This window comes from Ctenocephalides felis, unplaced genomic scaffold (genome assembly GCF_003426905.1).
Source record: "Ctenocephalides felis isolate EL2017-DRISC unplaced genomic scaffold, ASM342690v1 CF-g0.4_SCAFFOLD_01170, whole genome shotgun sequence".
NCBI lineage: Eukaryota > Metazoa > Arthropoda > Insecta > Siphonaptera > Pulicidae > Ctenocephalides > Ctenocephalides felis.
Window position 1 is genome coordinate 36216351 of NW_020537324.1, and position 22971 is coordinate 36239321.

Sequence of the window (22971 nt, forward strand, 5' to 3'; positions counted from 1 at the left end):
AAAAGCATTCGATTCCTATTGATAGGGAGATGTGCTGATTAGTTTTTGGCAAAGGCAGGTCCAGCCGTTTCGAAGATACAGACCAAAAGGTGCAGAAAATAGAAATCGTGTTTTTGAGAGATCGGAACATCCGATTTGAATAATCCAAAAAAACATTCAATTTGTAATGACGGGGAGAAGGGGTGATTAGTTTTTGGCAAAGGCAGGTCCAGCGGTTTCGGAGATACAGAGCTAAATGTGCAAAAAATGGCAGTTTTTGAGAGAACTAAGCGTCCGATTTGAATGATTCAAAAAACTTTCTGCTTGTTTTAACAAAATAATTGCTTTTGGAAAAAAATTGTTTCAAAAAAAATTTTTTTGTATATTGAAAATAATTCAGGTTTTAATTTTAATTCTGACTAAAGTTCTAATACACTTTAAACAAATATTTTCAACCTTGCAATTTTGTTTATATAATTCTTATAAATATTAGACAATGCTACAGTATTTATAATAATCTATTTGAAAATATTTAATATTTCTTGAATATTTTGTTACGGTATGGGAAGTTCCAGCAATTTACCTCAAGGCACGATTAAAATGACATCTTTAAAAGTGAACCTAAAGTAAAATATTTGCCAATTGGGCTTGCTTATGTTCATTGATCATTTTTGACCACCAATTGGCATTCCCTTCACGGGTAAGTCATAGTAATTCGAAAAACGAAACGTAAATAAAATCGTTTATAAATATTCGCGTTTCAAAACCTTCTGAACATTTTGGCATATCTTTGAAAAAATAAATGTATGATTGTGTATTTGCGGTTACATTTTTTTGTTGACGTTTTTGAGACGAATCGACCGATTGAATGATTCAATTGTCGGGAAGATGTGCTGATTAGCTTTTGGTAAAGACAGTTTTACCCATTTCGGAATAGGGGGCAAAATGATAAAAAATAACTATTAAAATTTTTAGAGAACCATTCTCTATTCGATTGAAAAATTCAAAACATTTTATTTGTGCGACGAAAGAAATGAAGAATTGACTAAATTCTTGCGATGGCAGGGTCAGCGTTTTTGGTGATCCAAAAAAGTGCCATTTGGTGGTCCAAAAAAGTGTCATTTGGTGGTCAAAAATGATCAATGTAGATTTGCACATCAAATTATTTTACAAAAATTTTAATAATCAGTACGAATTTTGTTTTCATTTTTAACTTCTCGATGTTTGTGTATGCGTATGTTTGGATGTAAGTAAAATGTATGTATGCAATTAGGACAAATAATTAATTTTCGTCCACGATTTCGAGAGCACGGATCAACCGATTTGCATAAATCAAGAACCATTCGATTCCTACTGATAGGGAGATGTGCTATTTAGTTTTTGGCAAAGGCATGTTCAGTCATTTCGAAGATGCGTGGAAAAATAGAAATTCGGGTTTCGAGCGAACGGAGTGCCCGATTTGAATGATTCAAAAAACATTTTACTTATATTGACGAAATGAAAATTAGCCAATTTTTGGGAAGGCAGGTTCAGCGGTTGTGAAGATCCAGAAAAAAGTTATGCAAATAACACTTGGTGGTAAAAAATGATCATTGAACATACGCACATCAAATTATCAGGTACTTTTTAAGAATATTAATAATAAGTACAAATATTGTTAACAAACTGCTTCTTCGGGAAGTTTGTAATAAGTCAGCCCTAGTAGATAATTTCTTATAGTGAAGTAAATGAAAGTAATGAAGTATGAAAATATTTTCAAAATTGGGAAAAGCATTGACATAGTTGCATTACATCCGAAAGGGATAAATCAAATTTAGAAAAACAGATAAAAATTTCAAAAGTTTTACATATACAATATAACATATTTTAGAATGTTTATTTATATTGGGTAATAGTTTCAATCGATATGTCGCGAGTGTTCATTACAAAATATAATATTAATGATAAAACTAGTTGGTTTGGTATTTAGCCTTGAGGCAAGTTACATGAACTTCCCGATATGTGTGAATAATCGACTTAATCAATAAAAAATAAATTAATTTATGAGTGATTAAAAGTATTCCGAGTGGATTTATTACACATAATTGAACACGAACGAACACTTTGACTCGGAGTATTTTCTAAAATCAACAATTATTATAATTGAACCAGTTTCCATAGGACTTTAATGGCTCAGTATGTTCATTAAAACCAAGAACTCTACCGTTATACCAAGTAAGTCATCTATTTTTAATTTTAACAAACGTCAAAAAAAACTACTCATTTTCTTAAAATTTGATGAATTTTTAAAATTAAACTACTTGTCGTAAGGGCGTAATATTTCAATAAGTTGTATAAGACATTGATATATATCGCCAAAAAAAGTTCAATAAAAATCGGCTTCAATTTTTGTTTCAACAGTTAATTACAAGAAAACGGCTCGGTAGATTTTCACCTAAAACTAATCAGTATTATTCCCAACTAATATCTTTCGAACAGTTTTAGATTTTTTAAAATCGATTCGGTAGAATGAGCTTAAATGTGGACAAAAAGTTTCACACTTTTTTTCAAATCACAAAGAAACGGCTTGGCCGATCGTCGCACAAAACTGAGAAACGATAATCCTCATCGAGGTACATCAAATGGTTTTTAAATTTTTGAAATCGGTTCAGGCGTTTTTGAGCAAACGTCGACGAAAGTTCTAATTTTGACAAATGCCAAAAAGACCTTACTAATTTTTGCAAACTTTGACGAATTTTTAAAACTAAACGAGTTGTCGTAGGGCCGTAATATTTTAGTATGATCTAGAAGACTATGGTATCTTCAAACTATGGTATCGCCAAAAAAATAATCATAAAAATCGTCGAAATTTTTTTTTTAAACTTTATTACAAGAAAACGGCCCGGCCGATCTCTACCAAAAACTAATCAGCACGATTCCCAATCAATATCATTCGAACGGTTTTTGAATTTTAAATTAAACGTAGACGAAAAATTTTTCACTTTTCTGCGATTTACAAAGGCTTTTAAATTTTTGAAATCGATCCAGCCGTTTTTGAGAAAACGTCGATTTCCAGCAAAAAATCTGTTCACACACACACATACACACACACATACACACACATACTTTTTCCAAATTTGGTCTCATTCGATTCAGAATGGCTTGAAACGTCGAGAAAACATAAAATTAGCTAGTCGGATTTTTTGATGAAAACATAAACTTCTCCTTCGGGAAGTTAATAAATTCACTACTTTTGTATAAATAAAAATATAAATGAATACCAAAATTATTGTAGCTCTGGTTGCTTTTCTCAAAACTAGAGGCGGAGTTTGGTTTGAGGATGGATTTAGCTTTTTCAACAGAACTCGTACTACGCACACTAGAAAGACTGCAATAAAAATATATGAATAATGATATAAAATCTTGTAAATTACAATTTGCTCATTTATTATTACCTGCAGAGACTAAAAGTGCTAGACAGACAGGTAATGTAAGAAACCACATCGTTACGCTATCATCAATCCAGCAGCTATAAGAAAAAAATATATTAATTATGTCATAATGAATTTTAGAACATATCAAATGTATATTATTCTTAGATTGTTATCATTATTAACTTCTGTAGGGTAAGTTATAGTAATCGCAAAAAATTGAAAATGAAAATTTTTATATATCTTTACGTTTCAAAGGTTTCTGAATATTTTGGCATACCTAGAAAAAATGGATATATGTGTGTGTGCGGATACAAATTTTCGTCGACGATTTCGGGAACACGGTTCAACCGATTTCAATTATTCTAAAAACATTCGATTGCTGTTGATAAGGAGACGTGCGGATTAGTTTTTGGCATAGGCAAGTCTAGCCGTTCCGAAGATACGGGGCAAAAAGTGCCACAAACGGTAACTCAGTTTTTAAGAAAACGGAGTGTCCGATTTTAATTCAAAAATCATCTTACTTGTATGGACAAGATGAACAACTGATTAACTTTTCATGAATGCATGTCTAGCAATTTCGGAGATCTAGCAAAAAATGCCATTTGGCGATCAAAAATAATCATTAGACATATGTACATCCAGTTTTCAGATATTTTATGGAGATTTTAACAATTATTATAAATTTTGTTTACATTTCTATGGGTTCCGTACCAATGTTTATTCGTTAGACGGCGACGCGACGCTTTCGATATTTCGTCTCTACTCAAACAGTCTCAATTATTGTTAGGATTCACCGATTTTATATGATAATCGTTGTAATAAAATTGTTTCGTTTTATTAATTGTTCAAGCAGTAAGATTGCTTTGAAAAAAAGTTCAGAACTTCCAAAATATTTCAAAATAAAGAAAACTTTTTTTTTTAAAATTTATAGTTTCTCAAAAATCTAATTTTTTCAAAGTAATTTTTTTTTCAAAAATGTTAATCTTTGTTTAAAAAAATTTTTTTGGTACAGGAAGTTCCAGCAATTTGCCTTAAGTTATTATAGTTACTTGTTATTCAATTTACTCAACTATTTGAAGAGCATTTAGAAATTTATATTCGCAAAGCTTTATGCGAATAGTCATTAAATAAATAGTTAGTTTTGTTGGAAAACTTGTTGAAAAATTCTTGTTTTAACATATTTCCAAAATTATATGTCAATAAATCTGCATAAAATTCAATAAGTCAGCCAGACTGTTCTAAGGGAAGCGCGTACCTTTGTTGCCAGAATACTATTATCAAAAATAACCCAACATTTTTGGAACGATATTAAAAAATACACAAAAAATAATTAGTTTTCATATATATTTTGACATAATATTGCATATTAATTTGTAGTCTGATAATATCAGTTGAGTATTTTTAAAATTAAATTGTTGAAAAAATTAAGGGCGGCGCAACAATTCTTTTTATTAGAGCAGGGGCGCGCGATGCAAAAAAGATTGGAAATCGTTATTAATACAGTCGCCATCTTGGGTTTGCAATGTAAACAGAACAATTTCTTTCTAATTCAGGCTACCTGTCTCTTTCCTTCCAAACAATTTTTGACCCTTGCATTAATATGAGGTCAGTCTATTTCAGTCTCATTCAGCCGTCTTTTCGTTTTAGGTCGAAGTCAAAATTCTCTCAGTTTTTCCTTTTCATTCCATCCAAGTTTCCTTTTCAGTACGGTTTCGGTGATCAACTTCGGTGTTTCAATTCGGTTCGGTATCCGTACTGTCGTCCGAATTTTTTATTAGTTTAGTTGCTTATTATTGACTAAGTGATTCTAATAATGATAGTTACTTTAAATTGTTTTTCTTCTATTAAATTGACATTGTGTTTTATTTTTTTAAAGAAGAAATTTATTATTTCAAAGAAGTGATTGTTTTATTTTTTAAAATACAGTCCTTTGTTCAAAATTAACGAGCGATTCCTGGGGTCTCATTATTTCTAATCAAGGCCACATCGTATCAATACTTCTTTTAGCGGAATTCTCAATTACCATTGAGAGTTTTCTTCAAGTTACGGATTCTAGAACCGTAGTACCAATTTCAGCAAGTATATAGATGCATTTCTCGGACACCAAGGTAAAGCCATTATATTTCTATTTTTCCTTGATAGCCATAACCTTTCATAAATATGCCTCTCAAGAGTGTACTTGTCAGTGATGAAATCGCACGGGTAATTTGCAAATGGTAAATGGATTTTTCATAATGCAAAATTCTTGCGTAGAAATGTGAAAGATAGTTTACGTAAACAACAATTATGTACGAACCTGATTATTTTAGACAATGTTTGAAATCAATCCATAAAATTGAGTGACGACATTAACAAGTTAAACACACTAGAAAATTCATTGAAGCAATTATGCGATCAAGTTTTTTTTATTAGAGTGTTCAGTATTTCAAAGAAGGGTTCGCCCATAGGTAGGCGGTTAAGAGCGACGAGACTTGTTTCAAAGGTCCCGGGTTCGATACCCACTTCGAGCAGCCTATTGTCAGGCTGCAGTGACAACGATTTTTACTTGGAAATATAGATAGCAATATGTCTCTAATACAAGTAAAAATAGCTCTCACTCGACATTGCAACACCAATAAAAATAATGGTTCTATTACAAAAATTGTAATACTGATATATTGTACAGAGAAGTGACAACTGATTGGGTTCCCATCTGCAAAACAGACTAATATTAGGTCAAAATTAGCACAAAGCTTATAGAACTATTAGATTCTGATTGCTGTTCCAAAAAACAGGTAACTAGTAGCGCGCATGGCATCGTGCCTTAAAGCAAATTGCTTGAACTTCCCGTACCAAAAATTTTTTTTTAAAAAAAGATGAACATTTTTGAAAAAAAATTACTTCGAAAGAAATAGATTTTCGAGAAACTATAAATTTTTGACAGAAATTTATTGATAAAAAAAAGATTTTTGAAAAAAAAGTTTTCTTTATTTTGAAATATTTTGGTATGTACTGCTTTAACTGCATAGAGACGAAATATAGAAGCGCGTAAGCGCCGCGTCGTCTTCTAATGGATAAACGTTGGTACAGAACTCATAGGAATGTAAACAAAATTTATACTTATTGTTAAAATCTCTATAAAATATCTGATAATTTGATGTGCATATGTCTAATAATCATTTTTGACCGCAAAATGGCATTTTTTTACTTTTTTCACTAGATCTGTGAAACCGCTAGACCTGCTATCAGGAAAATTTGATCAATTCTTTATCTTGTCAATACAAGTGAAATGTTTTTTGAATAATTAAAATCGATTGAACCGTGTTCCCGAAATCGTCGACAATATTTATACACATACACACACATACATCCATTCTTTCTATGGTATGCCAAAATGTTCAGAAACCTTTAAAACGTAAAGATATTAAAAATTTTCGTTGTCGATTTTTTGCGATTACTATAACTTACACGTCAACAACAACTTACCATTTCAAAGAAGAAGACGTTTTATTTTTCAAAACACAGTCCATTGTTTACGATTAACCAGCGATTCCGGGGGTATGATAATTTCTAATCAAGGCTATACCTATACATTTTAAATATTTGATGAATTGATGAATTGTTAACCGAGCCAATTAAAAAAAGTACTGCAAACAAGTTACGTAAAATATGCATTTACTATTTTTTAAGTAAGTATAGTAGTTTCTCTTTTTCGATTCGCTAACTTTATCTTTTCTCGATACTTCGTCATTTTGAATCGATTGCAACCAAATTTGAAAAAAGCTTGAGTGTCAGTTTTCACCTCATTTCAATGTAATTCGACAGGGATTTGCGTTTGACATCTTTGCGCGACGATCGAAATCCTTTTTTTTTAAACTAGCATAAAAACGAATTTTTTTTTAGTTTAACTAAAAACCCTGAATCGATCGTAAATATTCAAAAACTGTTCGGAAGATATTGGTTGGGTATCGTATTGATTAATTTTTGGTATAGATTGGCCTGGCCGTTACTTCGTAACTAAGTCGATTTTTATAAAACTTGATCATTATCTTAGATGATCGTAAGTTTCATAAGTAATATCAAAATACAAATTTACAGGTGTTTTGGATGACTTTATTATGGAATATTTAGCGAAAAATATAAAATTAATCGAAAACTCAAGTAAATATTGATATTATTTACACGTGAAATTATAATTATCAAACAAAAATAATAACTAGTGGGGTGGGTGGCATCGTGCCTTAAGGCAAATTGCTGGAACTTCCCGTACCGTAACGAAATGTTCGAGGAATACTGAATGTTTTCAAATAAATTATTATAAATATTGTAATATTGCCTAATATTTATAAGTATTATATAAACTGAATTGCAAAGTTGAAATTATTTGTTTAAAGTATATTAGAACTATAGTCAGAATTAAAAATAAAATCTGAATTATTTTCGATATACAAATAATTAAAAAAAAAAAATGAAACAAAATTTTTTTTTTCGAAATCAATTATTTTGTTAAGACAAGCAGAAAGTTCTTTGAATCATTCAAATCGGACGCTTAGTTCTCTCAAAAACTGCCATTTTTTACATATTTAGCTCCGTATCTTCGAATTGGCTGGGCCTACCTTTGCCAAAAACTAATAAACACTTCTCCCAATCATTACTAATTGAATGTTTTTTAGATCATTCAAATCGGATACTGCGTTCTCTCAAAAAGTCGATTTCTATTTTCAGCACTCTTTGCTCCGTATCCCCGAAACGGCTGGACCTGCCTTTGCCAAAAACTAATCAGCTCTTTCCCCTATCAACTATTAAATTAATTATCGATAGGAATCGAATGTTTTTTGAACCATTCAAATCGGTTGATCCGTGCGCCCGAAAACGTGACTGGAAATTTGTATCCATTTCCATCATCCATTTTTTCTGAAGTATGCCAAAATGTTCAGAAACCTTCAAAACGTCGAGAAATGTAAAAATTTTCAATTCCGATTTTTGGCCCATTACAATAACTTACCCTACGGGAAGTTAAATACCCTACGGGAAGTTAAAAAATATTAAATCTGAATTTGGAATTGAACCCCGGAGCAAAAATTAAAATTCCACGATGATAGCTGCTCGGCCAATCTGCTGCTAATAGGAAAAAGTATTAAAGTAATGCCACGCGCTGCTAAAATGCAATCTTTAATTAATTTTTATAATTAAACCGCTTTTCATAGGCCGCTAATATTTTACCACGGTCAGTTTGGGCATCAAATCTATCATTGTGCCAAGTTTCATCCAAATCCGAGACGAGCAACGCGCGGGTTCTCCTTCTTAGAAAACATACTAAATATAACGGCCCTACTACAAGTCAAATCATTTTAAAAATTTATCAAGGTTTGACAAAATAACTAGCGCTTTTTTGATGTGAGTCAATATTGTGGCAACTTGCATTGTTTAGTTTTTCGAAACAATGGGCCGACCCGCTTCTTTAGAATTAGCAAAAAAGTGCAAAATTCTTCGTTTCCGTTTTTGTAAAGAATTCTGAACCGATTTTGAAAACTCTTTAACTTTTTTCATATGTCATGTCATTTTTTTGCAATTGATTGTTAAAAAATTGGTGAATAAAACTTTCAGTCAGGAGAAACGATTGTGCTTGGTTATTTCAGGATTTAATTTACTTACTTTTCATTATCGGGCCTTTGAAAATATCTGACACTTCCATATAATATGATGAGAATAACTGGTAAAGCCCAACCAATGAATAGAAAACATCTAATTGTTACTTTTTCTTTAAGGAATACCTGCAGACAAAAAAATATTTTAAGATGCATTCATGAAATATTAAATAATTTGCTTATAAACTTTATTATATTTTGTTAGGATACGTTTTTGAAATAGAAAGATTTTGATACTGATTTTTTGTTTAGCTTTACGATACAGATCTGTTTATCATATTGGTATACTTTAGCAAAAATGGATTTTAATGAATGAGAAGGTAGGGTAGGGCGGGGCTAGTTGAGCATAGGGGCAAGTTGAGCAATCAAAATATCTCGAAAACTATTCACCGTCCGTTTAGGCATTATATGGCGGAAAGATAAAGGTTTGGGAGAAATAAACATCCCGCGATCGCTAGTGGCCGCTGGACAAATGAGTAAGGCTCAAGGGCGTTTTGTTTACTTTGAGACCAAAAAGTAAAAAAGTCATTCATCGCGAGTTTTCGTCTAGTTTAGTCAAATGTTATTTATTTTTAACCAGGTAAATTTTATTCTTTCATATAATTATAGTACTTTTAATATGCACAGAGATTCTGGGTATAAATCTCACGGTTTTTTTATAAACTCACTTTTATTTTGAAATTCCGAGTTGGGGATAGTTGAGCATAGTTGCTATACTTGTTCTGTCACTAAGACAATTACCATTAACTTCCAGAAATTAATTATTATTTTTAAGATTTAAGCTAAGTCTATGAGTAATGATATAAAGAAATAATGATTTTAAACAAAAATACTGAATATAATGGTAAAATAATTCCTAGGTTAATTAATCGTTAATTATTCAAAGCAAATTACTATAAGTTTTGTTTTCTATGTCCATAAAGACTATAAATATAGAACTGGTTATTAAAAACTTATTTTATCTCATCACTAATTGACATTGAACCTATAATTTCATAATACTTTCTTAGTGCTCAACTTGCCCCACCTATGGGGTACATTGAGCATACTTGAATTTTTGCATTTAAACAGCTGTAGCTTTTAAATTTTACTTATTACCAAAAACTAGTATTAATACTTTTGTTAAGCGATAAACAACAAATCCATTAAGCTGTATAGCAATTTATTGAGACTTTTCATTGAGGAGCTATATCCGTTTAAGTAAAAATTTGCTCAAATAGCCCCGCCCTACCCTACCAGTTCTTAGGACAAATACGCGTATTTAGAGACTGAAAATAAAATCAAAAGTTAAGTTTTTAAATTGTATTTAGAAAACTTAGAACTGCAACATTCGAAATCTTGTTTGCTTTTTTATCAAACACTTGTCAACGTTTAAATATAAAATCGCAAGAATCGTACAAAATAAGAACATATTTTTAAGAAAAATCTAGTTCATAATTTTGGTCGATTTTTATGGTTTTAAAAATTTATCTTACCACAACTAAAACTAAGTAAAGATGAGCTCCTTCGCAAAACATCCATAAATGGGCTGATACCGTCGTTAAATTAATTCCTAAGTGTAACCAGATGCACCATGCCGGATTTCCTCTGATGACTAATGGATCAGGAACCACCAACAAGTACCACAATATCCATAGTAAATTTGATAATAATATCGAAAGAAATAAATGTACGTGAATCCATATGCGAGTACAATGTAGTAACCTATAAAGTACATAAATTTTTATCAGGACATGTAATTAGGGATTTATATTATATATACAATAGTCGTTTTAGTAGTCGACTAATTTTGTAATTTACATCACACGTTTAGTCAATGTATGTTTTTGACATAATTGTGCAGTTTTACTTGAGTTTATGAAAAAAATTAATTTTACTTCTTAATTCTAATTTTACTTCTTTCACAGTCAATTTAATCATTTCAATAGCCCAATATTTTTTATATAGCTCAAAAACTGATTCGATATTTTCGTGAACGTTTCGATCAAGAAAATTTTTGAGCTATTAAAAAAGCATGAAAATATGCGATCTATCTGATGCAATATTATAAAAAATAATTCTTAGATATTAGTGACAAAAAGAATATCACCGATAAAACTAAATAGATGGATCCTATCATCTAAATCTTTCTCGACGTACACAAGAAGTACACAGTTTTTTTAATGTTTTACAGGAGAAGCAAATTCAGCAAAGAAATGTAAAAATTTAATATTAATTAAAAAAATTGATATTAAAATCTGAAGATAATACTGTATTTGAGAGAGAATTGAACATTTTTCAAAAGTTTTTGAAATATCACTCGATTTCTAAGCATAAAACATATTGAAAAAATGAATGAAGTATTTTGATCTTTAATTCAAAAATTATTGAATTAACAAAATGCGCAGTAATATTAGGTTGTCAAATATCACCCTTCCGCCTTTTTGCTCTTGGTTTATAATACAAAAAGGCGACCATGAATATCATAATGTGCTAATTCAATTTAAACGATATCAGTTTCAGATTAAGCTGGCACTTATTAATATGTCACATTCATATGTGGCGCTATATTCAAGTTTTTCAAAACTATGAATTCAGATGGCAAACCACGTCTCATTTTTTTCATATGTTGATTTATCATAGCTTTTTGATGGGTAAAAATACCATCACAGCGAATGTATTGCTTGATATGTGTTATATGAACTCTGCCAAATCGAGGCAAACGGTGAAGAAGTGGTTTGCTATTTAAATTGATGTCATACAGACACTGACGATGATGAATACTCTAGAAGACCAATTGTGGTGGTTACACCAGAAAATATAAAAAAATCTCAGGATCGTTTTGGTAAACCGAAAAGTATAATTGTCTAAGATAGCTGACACCCTAAAGATATCAATAGAACGTGTTGCAAAATGATAGCTGCACTCCGGAGTCGAATAGACAGTCAGCCGAGTGGACTAGACGATAAGAAGAAAAAATGCAACTTCATCAACTATCTTGAGAAAGTTTAGACCACCAACAGTGACTACTGTATAATGATATTGAAGCCTTTCAAGATCAAAATCGTAAAAACAGCCGCATTTGAAAAAGAAAACTCCTGCTTTTTCAGTACAATGCACCAAGTCACAAATCCGCGAAAACAGTGGCAAAATAATCATGAATTGGGCTTCGAATTGCTTTCCCACCTACTATATTTTCTAGATGTGTTTTCCAGCGACCATTACCTGTTCTCAGATCTCAAAAAGATACTGACTGTGAAGAAATTTTTGCCGAATGAAAAGATGATGGCCGAATGTTGTGACAAAGTACAAATCGTACTACATAAATGGTTTGGAAAAATTCGAAATTCGCTTTAATCTATGTTGAATAAAAAGAAGAATTTTGAAATTTGAGTTATTGACTTATTGAGTGAAGTAATATATGTATAATATAACAAGTACTAGAATATACTCACCTATGTGATAAAAATATGCTAAGTGATATCGCTAATGTAACCAGCGATATGCAATATCCAGTGAAGTAGATATTATTGACTATATTACGGAACTGTAATAAAATATTATAGTTTATTTCAATAATCACTAATTTTTAATAATATAAAAATGTAATATATCATATTTTTATATTAAAATAAATAGAAAACATCAAATAATGAAATTTAGAATATAATCAACTAGTGCAAATGATCAAAAATAAAAATACTATAATAATTGTTGAACTACAAATTATAAATTGTAAACTGTATTAATTTATTGAAATAACTATGATGAACTATAGAATGAAACATGAAAGTAAGTTTAAATATTTTAGTATATTTGACGAATAAAAAAAATCATTGATAAAAACGATGATTGATATTTTTAGGCGCTAATATACTAGCATTTACAAGTAAACATGACAATAGCATATATTTGATACAATAATATCACATGTTAATATATCATAATAAAATAGTAGATTGCATAATAGTGGGGGGAAGTCCCGTAACGCCGGACGGCACCTAACCTAAACTTTATTTAACACGTATTATTTAAGCGAGTATATATAATTTTTTTTAACATACAAGTGAAAGGGGCGCGGGGGGCACGCAGGTACAAAATCACGCGCCAATACTCTCGTGTGACGCAAAATCACAGCGTCATCTAAATATCAATGGAAGTTATTCTAATGTATTTTATATTAGAAATGCAATTATATTTGAGTGGCATTCAAAGATTAAATTAGTACTTGATTGTTACCCGTAAAATGGTAGAATATTATTAGATATTTTAAACAATTTTAGTAGGTATCACCAAATGAACGAGAATGCCTGTCCCGTCCCTTAGCATTGGACACTAAGTCGTCAGTAAACATATTGATATTGCTTGCGAGAATTGACGCAATTTTAATTATTTAATTTTGTTCTGTATGAGTGCTAACGGTCACTACATACCCACATTTTTCGTATTTCCTAGTCAAAGAATGAAAATGCCATGATGAATGCATCGGTGTGGCCCAGCCAAAAGGGTGGATAATTAGTGATTTTTTTGCAATATTTAAGAATATTTGTCAAACACACATGTATAGATATTCCAGAGTGTGGAGATGGCTACATATGTGTTCAATACTGGTTATTTTGAAATGTCCGGTACTAGGTACCACTTAGTAAAATTATATTTTTGGTTACCAAAGCTTTATTGAAAGTGTTAATTATTTTTAAGCAAAGATTGCTTTTTTGTATTTTTAGTTTGATTTCTAACTTTGTTATCTAACTAAATATTTATTGTAGAATATTTTTTAATTTTTTTATAAATAACCTCAGGTGTCCGGCACTCGGGGACTTTCCCCTAAGTATATACGAGGACCACTAAATCATAAATAAATTTGGTTAATAAAATTTTGGAATGAATTAAACAAGTTTGCTATTAGAATGAAGAAGATTATTATATCTAAATTAAATTACTTGCGGTGAGTTTTATTTGAAACTCAATCAATAGTTTAATAAATTAAGTTTAAGTGATTTACTATCTTAACCTTACCCTTAAGTCTTCCATATCGACGCAATTTGAATAATTTGACCATTCCAATCCCGTATCCGGATGGGTAAACCATGTTCCATTTTCTAAGCAACTGCAATAATATTTAGTTAGTAATAAAGAAAATCTTGTAGATAAAAATAAATAATTTTTAGATCATTATGCCATTTCACATATGATATATTTTAGATGATATAATATTTGTGCAGAGATAAATCATAAAACTTTTTATGATGGAGTCTTTAATAATCAGTAAAATAGTGCATTAGAAGGATATTCCAATTATTTATTAATACGGTATGGTTAGAGTGATATTTTCGTGTTCTAAGTAATAGTATTAAAACATTTCATACTAGATTCGATCATTTAAATTTCGCCGTAATTCAATAGTATTTTGAAAAAACCACGTGTAGACCGTGTTTTCAAAACGATCAAGTGAATTTAAAATAATGATGGATAAGTGTAAAAGAATAGGAAAATTTTTTTAATTACAAGCTGTCACACTTAGGAAATTCAGTAATTGTTTTGACATTATTACATGGATTTTTGAATGGATGTTCAAAAATATGAACAGAAATTCAAAAATATTTGTGCTACTGCGTCGAAAAGCGGTGAAATGACGAAGGAACTTTTTTCATATTTTATTGATAATGTTCTTAAGCCATATTCTTGGGGTGGTCAAACTGATCCAGCACTTTTCAACAATAATTTTACAAACGAAGTAGGGCAACAAACCAGTACAGTAGAAATAATACCACCCCATTGCACACCATACTGCCAGTCTTGTGACGTTTATTTCTTTAGGCAGGTAAATTTATTCATGAAGAAAATTCAAAATTGTTACCAAATTAGGCAGATGCCTTGAGGATACATTCTCTAATTCATCATCATTTATCTGCAAATATTTTTCAGTATATGATTCAATATGATTGGTTTGCAAGCAAACTGGCAAATATAATACAAGAGAATTTTTTTTACTGTGAATCAAGTATGTTTCCCGGAAACCGTTGCTAGAGCAAAATGTTTATGTAATACTACTGCATTTGTGAAATGTGCTCATTGTAATTTATTTTTATGTTTCTCTTGTTTTTATGATAAGTACCATTCCGCCAAATTGTAAACCTTAAAGCAGTTAATATATGCAAATAAATTATTTTTTTCTTTTTTGTTATTGCTGTTTTTTATATGAAATTATTATGTTTCAAGTATTACATCAATTTTATACTGACGTTACAGGGTATTTTACTATAGAATATTTAGCAAAAAATATAAAATTAATTAAAAATTCAAAAAAACTTTAATATTATTTACTCATGCAATTATAAATTTGAATTAAAAATAATAAAAAAATTAATATGTGCGGGATTTGAACCTCCGGCCATACGCATACGTAATGTAAAGAATATATATCTGTAATTCACTAATTAGTAGCAGTTACATTTATAAATTGAAGCTGTTAGAACATACAATAACAATAAAATAAACTTACTCTTTATGAGCCCTTCTCTGTGGATCAAAACCTAAAACGGTATCTGGACAATTTTGAAAACTTCGCGTTCCTGGTCCGCTTCTTAACCAGCATAAATATCCGTCGAAAGTGGTAGGGCAGAACGTTTCTGAAAATGAAATGAAACTCAGTAAGTTTTCATTCAATATACCTAATTTTTTTGTATTTCATTTTTGATTTTAGTTTTTTTTTACTTTTTTATATAACTTTTTAAATTGTAACTGAACAATTCTCAAATAAATAATCTCACATAAAAATATCATAAGGATATAATATGAAGAAGAACTATATAATGATTATATAAACGACGAAACTATAAAAAGCTCATAAAAAGGAAAATCTATTCAATAACTAAATATAATTGTAATGTCTAAAATATATTTTAAAATATATTTTATTATGTCAATTAATTTTAATTGAATCAAATTATTTCAAATAGAAAAATTGTTTCAATTAAAGCAAACAATTAAGTAGAAGCACCAGATATAATTATGATTTGATAATTTAATTGAACTTATGAGTAACGTACATTGCAAGATAATCGAATTTAATAATGAAAATAGTATAAAAGAATACTTATTTAAAATCCAATACTTGTTTGAGAAGCATTCAATGCTCGATCCATCTCCAAACATTTTAGTACTTTGCGTTTCAAATCTTGAATTAACTGTGAATTTACCAGATGGCTTCCATTAACATATTCTGAAAAAATATTAACACAGATTATTTACTGTAAATATTTTTAATAAAGTTGTATGATTTGCTTACATTAAATTGATTTTTTTTACTAATATGACTCAATTAAACACAAGCCTTTTTAAATAAGAAGATATATTTTAAGATTTTTGAGAATATTGAAATGAATGAACATTTTATTTGCATTGATGAAGAACTGATTATGTTTTTAGGAAGACAGGTCTAGCGGACTCGCAGATGCAATAAAAAAAATTTAAAAGCTGCCATTTGGCGGTCAAAAATGATCATTATACATAAGCACATCAAATTATCAGATGTTTTATAGAAATTTTAATTACAAATTTTGTTTATATTTCTATGGGTTCACAGACCTTATACTACATGGACTGCTAATCCTCATATGTTTTCAATTACACAAAGTGTACAAAGATAAAAGGGACTATGACGTCACTTGCTGAACGAGCGTTGCGACAACCGTAGAACTCTAAAATTAAATCCTGTTCTTAAAATTGTTAAATTATTTTAAAAGAAAAAAATCAGTCCATGTAGTGATTCCTGAAACACTTTAAGGTCTAATGTTTATCCCTTAGATTTTGACACGGCGCTTACGCGCTTCAATATTTCATCTCTAAAACAGCTACGCAGCGCGATTGCTTTAAAAAAGTTAAAACTTTACTTAAAAAAAAATCAGATTTTTCAGTATTTTTTTTGAAAATTCTCAAAATTCTCAAAATTGTATTTTTTTGAAAAAGTTCTTAATTTTCAAAAAAAATTTTAAAGTTTTTTTAAATATTTGATTTTTCCAGTACGGAAAGTTCCAACAATTTGCCTTAAAGCACGATACCATGCACCACTCGTATACAGATAGATTACTTTGTTTGTTATTTTAAATGTTAGTAGTTAAATACCCAACAATTAGTAATCGCGTAGATAATTAAGCTCGGTCATCAAGATGGTTTTTCTTTAAAAGTCTGCGTTGAGTACGGTTATGACAAATTTTGTGGATACGGTTTTGATAACTTTTTATGTTTTTTTAAAACACATGTAACCCTAAATTTTCAACCTCCTACCACAAACCTCTATTTTGTAGGAATTATTCATTAATTGATTGTAAGTACATCATTTTTATAAACCATGAATCCAATCGCCATGAAAATTTAGAAAAATTCTAGGCATATACTCTGATGTTCAAACATTTTGATTAAAACCAAGTGGTAAGGGTTGGATGCCTGAAGACTTTTTTTACTTTTTCTGTCACTTTTTATTTAAAAATACATATAGCCCTCAATTTTTACCATCTTACCACAACTCTATATTACGTAATAATTATTTTAGTAATTACTTTTAGTAATAATTATTTTAGTATTTAGTGTTAAATTTGGAAAATTGTTAGGTATAATCCCGGGTCGGTTTTTGCACATTTTGATTGAAACCAAGTACTGCCACCTCGATTTTTAAGAACAAGATATAAAAAAGCACAAAACTAAATTTTAAACCTCTTATCACAAACCTCTATTTCGTCAGAATTATTATAGTAAATATATCACTTATCATCTCGATTTCTGTCAGTGTAAGGTTTTTTTTTAATATTGATTGAGATTTTTCAAAGTTAATGAAAGAGCATAAATTTTTATTAAGGGTTTTTGATTTCTTCGAACAATTTTCTTAATTTTTTGAAAACATCTTTTTTTAGTTATTTTAATGATTATATTATATATACACTGTATATATAAGATAATTAACTGTATATATGTAGATATACAAATACTGTACAAATAAAAAGTAAATATAAATATAAATAAGACTAATTGAATTTATGGTAGAGCTAGGCTTAAGGGTCCGCGGGTAAGAAGGTCGACGTTTTTTACGTAGTTTTCTTTTTGCTTTTTCCAAACACTAATTGTTTTTTCATATTGTCAACAAAAGCAAAATGTTTTTTGAATAAACCAAATCGGGTGCTCTTTTCTTTCAAAAATTCATTGAATGAAAAAATGGAATTTTTTATACTCTGCTCCATATCTCTGAAACGGCTGGACCGACTTTTGCAAAAACTAACTAGCACGTCTTCTTGTCAATAGAAATTAAAAGATACAAACACACGCACACACAGATAAATACATCTATTTTTCTGAACTATACCAAAATGCTCACAAACCTCTAAAATGTGAAGATATGCAAAAATGTTCATTTTCGATATTTGGGCGGTTACAATAATTTATGCTACAAAAAGTTAATAAACAGATTTATATTTTAGGCAGAGGCTCAACCTCTTAAATGTTAGGCAATAACTTGGAAATTTTATGATCATTTTTGATAGTTGGTTGTTTGATATGTGATATGTGCTGTGACTTGTGTGACAGTTTAAATGCTGCTGTTATGGTTATAAGCTTATATTATATATTGGAATGCTGAATGGCATATTTTACTCAAAGATGCATCTAATACAGCTGAACAATCAATCACGAAAGATACGATTGCTATTTTCCATCTTGATAATTAGATGTAAAAAGATCGCATTTTATTTTAGATTTCTATTTATATGTATATTGATAAGTTAAAATTTTGACTGATATCAAAGAAGACTGTTATAAAAACATTACTATTATTAATAAGATACAAAGTAATCGCATAGTTCAGTTTATCCCTTTTTAATTTAATATAAAATAATATTTTTTGTTATATATTTAACTTACCGTAGGGCAAGTTATAGTAATCGCAAAAAAAATCAAAAATTAAATTTGTTATATATCTTTACGTTTTAAAATCTTCTGAACATTTTGGCATACCTTAGAAAAAATGGATGTGTGTGCGTGTATGTATGTGTGTGCGGATACAAATTTTCGTCGACGGTTTCGGGAAAAAAGTAAAAAAATGCCATTTGTTGGTCAAAAATGATCATTAGACATATGCACATCAAATTATCAGATATTTTACAGAGATTTTAATAATAAGTATAAATTTTGTTTACATTCCTATGGGTTCCGTACCAATGTTTATCCGTTAGACGGCAATGCGGCGCTTACGCGCTTTGACATTTCGTCTCTATGCAGTTAAAGCAGTACGATTGCTTTGAAAAAAAGTTCAGATTTTCTAAAATATGTCAAAACAAATAAAACATTTTCAAAAATTTAGTACACATTTCAAAAAAAGTAATTTTTTGTCAAATTTATAGTTTCTCAAGAATCGAATGTTCGAAGTAAATTTTTTTCAACAATGCTAATCTTTTTAAAAAAATAATAATTTTTGGTACGGGAAGTTCCAGCAATTTGCTTAAGGCCATGCGCCCCACTAGTTTATATTATATACTTAACCACTTCTACGAGCGACCAGTATACTTAACGGCCACGGATGGCCCCACAAAGTCAAGTGTCACCATTCACCGTTTTCAGGATTTCTGAACATTTTAGCAAACTTTAGAAAAAATGGATGTGCGTGAGTATGCAGTATGTATGTATGAATGTTTGGTTTCGAATTTTCGTCCACGATTTCGAGAGTACAAATCACCGAATTTAAATGAAGTAAAAAACATTTGATTTCTATTAATAAGGAACCGTGTTGATTAGTTTATGGCAAAGGCAGATTCAGCCGTTTCAAATATACAGAGCAAAAACTTCTATAAATGGCAATTCATAAAGAACAGAGCGTCCAGTTTGAATTGTTCAAAAGACATTTTATTTGTATTGAAGGAATAAAGAATTGACTACATTTTTGGAAAGGCTGGTCCAGTGGTTCCGAAAAATCCCATAAAAAATTAAAAAAAAAAATTATTTCGCGGTCAAAAATGATCATCAGGCATATGTATATTATCAGATATATGCATATCATATATATCATATAATATCATATAATAGGCATATGTATATTATAATTATAAGATAATTTATACAGATTTTAATAAGTAAGTTGTTCACATTTCTATGGGTTTCATACCAAGATTTATAATGTTTAACCGGCAAAACGGTTATGCGCTTCAATATTTTGTCTCTAAAATGCGCGTAAGGTTCACACGCGATTTGCTGAAGTAAAACTTATTTGCTACTGTACAAAGTAGCAAATTTAAGTTAAGTAAAAATAAATTTACATAAAACATTTATATAATGATAAATTATAAATTATATATTTATAATAGCATTAAAAATATTTATAATATTGGAAAATAATAATGTAATTAAAGCAATACTTCAAATTTGTCATTGTTATTATCATTTAGAAATGGACGTTCATTAGAGAAATGAAGTAATTGCTGATTAATAAATTCTATAATATTCGTTCACATAGTGGGTTATGTTAAGCAATGCCTAAATAAATATTGTTTTCGCAAATTCACTCATCATGTAATTGTGTTTGAAGAACTTCATGTAATTAAAATTAACATGCATTCACTGACTGCTCGTATTTTTTTTTTACTTTTTCGCTGGCGATATAATCTCATTCTTTGAATAGCTGTAATATCTGTTTTCCTAAAATATATTTTCCATTTTAATAAATTCAAAGATTTATAGAAACTACGAATAATATAGACATAATTTCTAATCAATAAACTTACGTTTTAGTTCACGGTGTAAATGTTTAATTTGTTTTATTATTTTCAAGGAACAGGGTAAAATATTCTTCTGATTCAGGCATTTTTCATTAAATCAAGATTAGTACTTCGATGTAACTTTAAAATGTTTATTTATCTATATCGATTTCCTTGTTGATATCGGTACGCCTACAACGTTGACGCTTGTACGCATACAACGACAGATCTCTATTCACGACGACTAATCACAATCGACCCGTATAGAAATGATATCATCGAGAGCGAATGACAAATCATTGGCACTCGACTCTTATCTTATCTTATCTGCCGTAACGCACTTCCGTTGCATTTGTACGGATTTACACCCTAGTCGCGACTAAAGAAGTTTTACTTTAAAAAAATTTTTATATTGTTTCAAAAATTTTAAAAACTTAAAATTTTCAAAACTTTCAAAAATTAATTCTTTCCAAATTATAAAAAAGTAAAGCTAGCAAAAATTACGGGCAGTCCCAACAAGTTGTCTTAAGGCACGACTATGGATATTATTTTTAAAGAAATCATACCTTCATCCATTTCATAACATTAATATTATGCAGCAATAATGAGAATTACACTTTTCACTAATTGTAAGATTAAGCTTCAACTTTTTAAAAAATTATGCGTCACTAAACCATAATTAAAATAAACTCTTTAAAGTATCTATTTCCAGCGGTCAGATCGCAATATGAGCGTGCGAACACATAACCGAAAACATTTCGAATGAATCGAACGAATTAAATGAACAAGGCATCATGATTATAGCGCGCAGCCTCGGAGCGCATATTATTAAGTGAATAAGCCGAGAAGGCACCTAATTTATAAATTGAAGTTCAAATACGAGATTATATTATGTCAATCCTATATGCCCTGACATATGATAATTAATTTGTTAATTGATCCATATGATTAAATTTGCTACGCATTGTATTACCACAATATGATGCCAAATACTTAGCTAATAACATACGCAAATGGCACGTGTGTTGTTAATCAAATTAATTCGTCCAGTAGTAAAAAAATGGTCATCTGATAAAAATATATATTGAAGTAAAACATTTGAAATCAAAATATTTATTACAAAACCAATTAATTCAGTCATATTCATTGGCGGGATTAACTCATGAGTAGCGTTCTCGATTCACATGCTGGAGGTTCCGATTTCGAATCTCCGGCAAGAATTTGAAAAGAATGTTAACTATTTGGAATAATAATAGAATTATGAATTGTAATAAAAAGATTTGTATGTAAAATCAAAATGTATAAAAATTGGAGAATTAGAATTAGAAGTGAATTGAAGTAAGAAGAATTTAGAAGAAGAAATGAGAAGTATAGAACAAGAAGAATTATGTGGTTAGAAGATGAAATGAGAAGATAGTAAAGAAGAATGATGATAAGTTAAGAAGTATAGAAGAATAGGATTATATGAAGAAGATAGTATAAAATTGAAGATTGTATAGGATATATGATTGTATAGAATAATGTAGGTGGCTAAATGCTCAAGTAAGCGATGCCAATAAAAATAAAATAAAAAAAAGAATAGTTGCATTCTTAAAGAAACTGTTGATTGCTGTATGTTTTCTTTTTTTTTCTCTATGACCTAACGACAATAAAGAGTAAGCGTATCATTGTTTATTAACTTCCCGAAAGAGAAGTTTATAATTTCATAAAAAAATCCGATTCGCTAATTTTATGTTTTCTCGACGTTTTAAGCCATTTTGCATCGAATGAGACCAAATTTGGAAAAAGTATGTGTGTGTGTGTATGTGAACAGATTTTTTGTCGTAAATCGACGTTTTCTCGAAAACGGCTGGGCCGATTTCAAAAATTCAAAAGCCATTCGATGTATCTCGACGAGGACTATCGTTTGCCACTTTTGTGGTACGATCAGCCAAGACGTTTCTTTATAAATAGCAGAAAAGTAAAAAAAAATTCGTCCACGTTTTAGCCCGCAATTCTGAACCGATTATGAAAATTTAAAAACCGTTCGAAATTTATTGATTGGGAGTTGTGCTAATTAGTTTTTGGTAAAGATCGATTCTTGTAATAATGTGTTAAAAATTTTTTTTTCGACGATTTTCATTATTATCTTTTTGACGGTAGATACTATAGTCTTCTAGATTATACTAAAGTATTACGGCCCTACGACAATTGGTTTAGCTTTAAAAATTCGTAAAAGTTTGCAAAAATTGGTAT

General features: G+C 29.7%; 1 protein-coding gene across 1 annotated transcript in view; it reads right to left on the reverse strand.

Annotated features, from left to right (window-relative positions):
- LOC113367167 (calcitonin gene-related peptide type 1 receptor-like) overlaps positions 1-22971 on the reverse strand; it is a 30968-nt gene that overhangs the window by 4439 nt on the left and 3558 nt on the right. The window contains exons 2-9 of the mRNA XM_026608797.1: positions 16116-16223; positions 15504-15630; positions 14018-14108; positions 12454-12545; positions 10495-10723; positions 9027-9145; positions 3414-3487; positions 3240-3346 (exon numbers count right to left, since the gene is read on the reverse strand). Coding sequence (XP_026464582.1) covers positions 3240-3346; positions 3414-3487; positions 9027-9145; positions 10495-10723; positions 12454-12545; positions 14018-14108; positions 15504-15630; positions 16116-16223 — 947 coding nt within the window. The remainder of the gene's footprint in view (positions 1-3239; positions 3347-3413; positions 3488-9026; positions 9146-10494; positions 10724-12453; positions 12546-14017; positions 14109-15503; positions 15631-16115; positions 16224-22971) is intronic.